The sequence below is a fragment of the Lepisosteus oculatus genome, chromosome 25, assembly GCF_040954835.1.
Source record: "Lepisosteus oculatus isolate fLepOcu1 chromosome 25, fLepOcu1.hap2, whole genome shotgun sequence".
Classification (NCBI taxonomy): Eukaryota; Metazoa; Chordata; class Actinopteri; order Semionotiformes; family Lepisosteidae; genus Lepisosteus; species Lepisosteus oculatus.
The window spans coordinates 5,235,697-5,242,687 of NC_090720.1; the positions used below are offsets into that span (position 1 = coordinate 5,235,697).

The following is a 6,991-nucleotide window of genomic DNA, read 5'->3' on the forward strand; positions in this document are numbered from 1 at the left end:
CTCTTGTTGTGGAAAAAAATCAGAGAACACATACACGATAGCTGGAAGCAAACTGGATTTGTAATAATGGTTGCAGCGTCAGAGTCTCCAGAAAAGACTGTTGTTTTAAATGGAAAGAAGGTTGGTATTTAAGAATGATTACGACTTCAATTTCGCGCATTTTTCTTGACATAAGACAAACCGAGGAAACTAAGCCAAAACAAAATGCCATTATAATATTGCTTATAAACGTCTTATATTAAACGCGCTGCTTCTGATTTTATCGTTTCAGGTCTCCAAACCTTTGATGGAAAAGAAGAGAAGGGCCAGAATAAACGAGTGTCTGGAACAGCTGAAAACCCTTCTTGAAAATCATTACACGAACAATGTAAGTCCTGATAAACAGGCGTTTAGGGTTTGAATTTTACCATCCGAAATCTGGAATGGAAACCACTGTCCCCCTCAAAATGACCATGGATGTGTTCCTCCTCTAAAGCAATGCCTATTAATCCCCCCCCCCAAAAAAAATTAAATATTACCCACAGCGGCCGAATATTCGCGTGGAAATGTAAGCTGCCAACAGCAATTTACTTCTGATTGCTCCACCTGCAAATCGAGGACAAACCGGCCTGTCCACAGAGTTCAATTAGATGTATTAATTAGTTTCACCACCGATCTGCCAAACTTTTGAATCAAACCGCTCTTGGCGAAACCAATCTGGTTGTCAAACATAACCGAAAATAATCGAAAGTATGCGATTTTCCTTTACAAAATAACGGCCAGTTATTAAGAATGCTTATAGACTACACAACATACGCACAGTCAAATAAATTTGGATCTGAAACTGAAAAATGTATTTAGCAATACAGTAGTACTGTGTGACTTCACAAGTACAGAGAGACCATTTTAATCGAATTGTCTTTTTACGGTATGATCAAGGAGTGACAGCCTATATTCATTGAATGGATGGGTCAGATTCTTAACATAACTAGAGTTTTTTTGAAGGGTTGTGGCTAATATATGAACATATGTTTTGCACTTCTACAGATTCGAAAACGTAAACTCGAGAAAGCTGATATTTTGGAATTAACGGTGAAACATCTGCGAAACTTACATAAATACCAGCAAGGTAAGACTTCTTGATTTAAAAGTTATTTTACAAGGAGTAAGATATTCTTTATCACAAAGGGTGGAAATATTTTGCCATACTGACAATACTGTGAATAGAGCGCTTCTCAGTATTATGTCAATATAGTGCTCCGGAGGGAATAGAGAATATATGAGGTGATGATTTGCTAAAATGATAAATATGGGTCACAATAACCTAAACGTTTTATTTCCCCGTCAGATTCTTCTATCAATCCGTTAAAGCATCCTGAGTACCAGGCAGGTTTCAGGAACTGCCTGAACGGAGTGAACCAGTATTTGATGAGGGAGAACTCCACCGGAAGCATAAGGTTGAATATGCTGAAGCATTTAAGCAGCAGCATGCTGGCGGCGGGAGAACCGGCGTCCTGCAACAGCACCGCGGACAGCGACGCCGCGGAGCACTGGAGCGCCGAGGCCGCCTCGCCAGCAGCCCCGCGAGGCGTGCGCTCGGCACGCGAGCGTCTGCAACGCCTGCCTGTGTTTTGCCACCCCTTGGTGACGAGCGCACCCGAAACGTCCGCATCGATCTTCAGTACACGCCGAAGCTCCGAAACTGTAGTCGGGGGACAACATCACGACCAACACCCCTCCTCCAATGGACTTAGCAACGTATGCCAACAAGCGTTTCTTAAAGATGATTATCCAAGTGGCAGATATCATGAGAGACAGTGCAGTCGCCACGTTTCAACAAGTACTGGACATGCCTGTATTATTTCACAGAGCTATTGGCGCCCATGGTGAAATGTTTAATAGCTGGTTAATTACTTTATAGTGCTCCTTGATCCGACCCTAAGGGTCAGGACCCTAAGAATGAACTTTTTTTTTACTAATTTGCACTGTAGTCTTTATTGTATACATGTTATATTATAATACATAGGAATTATTTTTTTTTCTATCCAGATATAACAAGTTGTCTTTGTAACACAACTAAAAATAAAAAAAGTTATATTGCAAAGTGTTTGTCTAGTATTTGAAATGGTGGATTTTAATTTTAATTGAATGATTGAAATATGGAAATTACTGTACCTAACTGTCGACGAAGAGAACAAAGAAATACATTTTAGGAATCTTCTTATCCAGTCGGAGACTGGTTGTACACAGTATGTCTTAGGCATCATAGTAGATATACTTACTTTTCAAAGATAATGGTTTTTAGTGCTAAAGTTTTTGTTTTACTTAAGTGTGTGTACTTCCAAAACCGATGCAAACTGTGAAATATGTTTATTATATGTTGCATACATTGTACGTTTATTTTTAAAGCCTAATCATGCAGCATTTTTAGATTCGTCTGCATGACGGTCCATACATAGCATTAAGCGATTTTCATACTGAAATATAAACGTACAAAAGAGAAGAATTCAAGAGTATGTCCAATGGGTCCAAACAGGACTTTGTAATTAATAAAATGTTTTTTAACCAGCGGTGTGTCGTAAAGGAACGAATCTTTCTAGTTTCTATCAACTTGTTGAAACGTGTCTCACGATGAAAACACGCCGCACGTTAGTATTTAGTGATGTAGAGCATCCTATAACAGAAAAAGAAGTAAAAGAAAGAAGGATGAGCTGTACGCTATACGATGATTCATTAAAAAACAGTTTGTATTCACTTTAAACAAGACAGAAGTGACAGGGATCAATTGCGTTTTCTATAGAGATATAACTTATAAAATGGCATCTATTAACCTTCATAAACCTGCATAGAAGAGGGGTTTCCACTCTCCTATGATTTCTATTATTAATGTCATACCTATACATAGACATACAAGTATTCTTACATACAAGCAAAAAACAACCGAAAATACGTTTTTTTATGTTTTAAACGTCATCTTGCTGCCTAATTAAAATAACACAAATTAATATATTGCAGTGTGGAGCGTATAGGATTGTTCTAATTGCCGTTTTATTTATCATTGTTTGTTGTGATAGCCAATTTGCTTAACTGTTCATTCGACCATTTCCGTCTTGAAAACAGAACCCACACCGCACACCGCTCGCTGCATGGCCGCCGGCTATTTTCTTAAAATGCACCATAAAATTCGTATGACATGGATATTGGAGGTTCCCAGTGTGGGTAGCTAGCTGTTACCTCGTGTTCATACTCTGTGGCGCCATTGAGGTCTTTCATCTTCGCTTTTACGCATTAGCCTCTAAACAGCAGAGCGCCAATGAACTCTGTGTTGAACAACACAGCAATTTTCTGCTACTAATTATTTACATGAACACCCGCCAGCTTCTCTCGCCAATGCCTCTGAAAATGTAGGAAACGTGAAGACTGAATTCTTCATTTTAGGGTACAGGTACTTTTCTCGGAAACATATACAGTATAATATCTGCCTTTTTTCTCCTTTCCTGCCAAACAACTAAACATCCAAATTAAAATGACCAGTATAAAGAGAGTGTCTGTATTACAGAATCAGATCAGGTGCATGCAAGTGTAAAACGGTTTGCCTCGCCTATAACAAAACTGGTTGTGATCAGAATGTTAGACCTCGGGAATATTAACTCTTGGAACTGTAGCAGATGTGGGATGTTATTTATCAAACAGCGAATAGAGCAAATCGGAGTGAAATAAAGACTAGGGAGTTTTCGTTGAAATCTGTCATGATAATTTCAGCCCCCGCGAGAGGAGGTGGGTGTCTGCAAAATTTCCTGGTTTGAACATTTAATGAGCCCCTTTCGTGGGACAGCTTTTGCAGAAGATGGCACCTCACGGCGAGGAAAATCGCAGAAACGCCTTCCGGCTATTCAACTCGCGTTCACGGTGTAAATTGCCAACAAAAACACAAACAACCCAGCTCAGAGAAATCCTAGAGCAGCACAACGAGCTATAGTCTCTATCTTCGATGCGTGTTTATCGGGGATATGGCTAGCCCGTTCCACAGCAGTTGGAAGTTATGCGATATTTACGAGCAGCTAGGTGTTAGCTGTTTGGGAAAAGCGCAAAGGCACGCGACAGAATCATTGAAGTATCTTAACTTTAAAGAATTTCTATTAACTCTTCTTGGTGTTGTTTAAGTTACCAGGTTTGGTTTGGACAACAAAAGGGGTGCATTGGAGCCTAATAGCTGAGAAAAGGAAGAGAAGATACAATTTGCATTATATTGTGCCTAGTGAAGCGCTCTTAAAAGCCAGACGTGTATTTATAGCAATGCAAAGTGCCAGATTCCCTTTGTCCCCCTGTTTGAAAGCCTGGGGGACAAAGAGAGCTACGCCTTTAACTATATAGATCCCGAGGCGCCTTTGTCCTATGTATCTTAGTCATACAACAAAAGGGAAAGAATGTTTTTTTCTTACAGAAAATAATAAAAAAACTATAACCATAAAATATTCTCGGGAAAGAAAACATTTAGCTTACATTATGGGTCCGAAAGTACATTCGAATAGGTCTTCTTCAAGTGGTAGTAAAAGAGTATAAAAAACGTTACAGAGCTCGGCAAGACAAACTCTCCTTTCAAACCATCCAGTGCGTTTCCCTGTTTGAGTCGATTGTACGATTGCACTTCCGGCGTAAATGCAAAAATACGGATGCAAAAATACAAAATAGGCTATTTAATTAATGATATAGTAAAGGAACACGTGAGTAACATGGTCATTTAATCTAATTTTGAATTGACAATTCCATAGGAAGAAAACGAATTCTTACTTTCACAGCTGTAAATTTCTTAGGTTACACTATTCCATTGTTATCTTCAATATCATTTAATTTTAGCCTACACGTTGTTTCATGGAAACATGCCCTACAATTTCTTTTATAGTCATCTTCTAGTCACGTTTTGGGTGGTTTACCGTACAACTTGTGTGGCTCATATTGAAAGAGCCCCAAGAATGTGGTGTAAAATCAGCCATAAATTGCTATGAAATTGGTATATTTTGTGAAGGATCTGGTGCCTTGCTCGGCTTATGCTCCGTTGATATCCGTGCACTTTCTTTTAATGAGGGGGAAAAAGGGTCTTTGTCCCGCTTCAGTGATCCCACAGTCCCAGTGTATCACAATTGCTGTGAGGGAGAGGCGGTGCCTATGATTGAGCCCTGAGCTTCCCGCCCGACTCAGAGAAGCCTGAAATGTGACAGCAGGCTCGAATAGATGAAACACAGAGACACGGAGAAGGGACCTTCATTCACACACGCCCTTGTTCTTTTTTAACACACAGAATTGGATGTCATTGTGCGGAGTTAAGCCGCTTTGGACTATCACTATACATTGCTCACTATATAATTGTCACAACAGCAGAAAGAGAAGGGCACAGGGAGGAGGCTTACATGTTTAATTAAAAGACAAAGATTCAACATTTGTAGCTGGAAACTACCATAATAAACCCAATCTACGTTGTTTGTATGCACACTCCTATATAACACATCAAATAAATAAAAACACTCTATTAAACTACTTGAAACTACAGCAGTGTGCATTTACTGTAATTCTAAGAAAGCACTTCTTTACAGATAAAATACTATGGATTAGTTTTAATCTAAATCTAACTCTAACTATGAACTAGATTTTAAATGCAATTTTTCTTATTCTATTGTGACATTTCTGTGATCCGTTTTGGGTTTCTATTAATGCTGCTACCAAGAAAATAACTATTGAAAATAAGACATACCCCTTTTTCAAAAAGGAACAGGCTGCACAGAGCATGGCGCACTTTCACTCGAGGAGGACTGATTTGTGTTGTTCAGTACAAAAGAGTGTTATCCTTAAACCACCCTCCGCTGAGATAAACCTTTGCATTGTGCAGTGTAGGTTTCAGAAAGCGAATGGAAACAATGACATGTATTTTCACACTTAGGGTTGCATTGATCTCCGCATTATGAGACTCATCCACAGCAATTTGTACTCCAATTACAGTGTTCACTTCGCAGATCAGTAGGATAATTAAATCTCATTTATAAGTGAATTGAGCACGCCAAGCGAGAGATATTCGGGGAACTGTGAAATTAGTTTCTGTGTAATGGCTACAGTGCGGTTTAATTAAAACGCGGAGCACGGTTTATATCACCTGTTTAAATCAACATGAAAGAATTGGCGTACAGCTGTTTGTCGGGAGCAGACAATCCCAAGGAATTCTATTAATATTCCTGGTATAAAACCGATGCTTTCTTTTTAAAATAACTAGATGCCAAGGAGTTCGTCAGAGGGCAGCACCGTGTCAGCCCAGGTTGTGTTTCGTTGTGACTTATGATTTATCTTCCTCACAACTCATGGAAAGCTGTTCAAGGATCCATTCGTCACAATGTAGCTTTGCATTATACTTTCATACAGTAAATAAAATCGATTTGCACAGCAATGTTAAAAAATAAGGTTTGCCGATATTTCCTTTCCTGGGTGTAGGACTTGGGGGTATCTTTCAGCGTAGCGTAAGAGCTAATTCTTATTTTGTGTAGCGACACTTTTGTGTACTGTAATGCACACCAAATTCAGATAGTGGTCAGAAATACACTCTTGATTCCCTGTACACAGTAGACCAATTGGAAGGTTACTATTTTTTTTTTACCAGAAATTATTTTTGTTGTCAGTTGGCGATAGCTTAATATTCACTATATTAGAAACTAAAGCACAAAGATCATGGAAGAATGTGGACACTGTGATTACAGATATTATATATTATTCATATAGGCCCATGATTTTACTCTGTTGTTTTAATACCAATCTTTCACTGTATAAAGGACTAAATAAATTCAATTCTAAGCCCACAGAGTTCACACCACAGAAGTAGATGGATTTGATGGGTGGCATTGTGACCACAGAATGCTCTCTGTGACGCTTCTGAACATCTGGAGAATGCATCAAAGATTTTGTTTTTCTTGCAGAGTGCTCAGGTTGGAAGTATTATGCTCCTTAACATACAAGTCAAAATAAATATATA

At 38.8% G+C, this 6,991-nt stretch overlaps 1 protein-coding gene across 1 annotated transcript; it reads left to right on the forward strand.

The window, feature by feature from the left end:
* Positions 1-36: 36 nt before the first annotated feature.
* On the forward strand, positions 37-2,023 carry her3 (hairy-related 3). The gene is made up of 4 exons (XM_015336904.2): positions 37-120; positions 272-367; positions 1,027-1,108; positions 1,328-2,023. The coding sequence occupies exons 1-4, from the start codon at positions 67-69 to the stop codon at positions 1,867-1,869; spliced, it is 774 nt and encodes a 257-aa protein (XP_015192390.2). The 5' UTR covers positions 37-66; the 3' UTR covers positions 1,870-2,023.
* Positions 2,024-6,991: the final 4,968 nt, after the last annotated feature.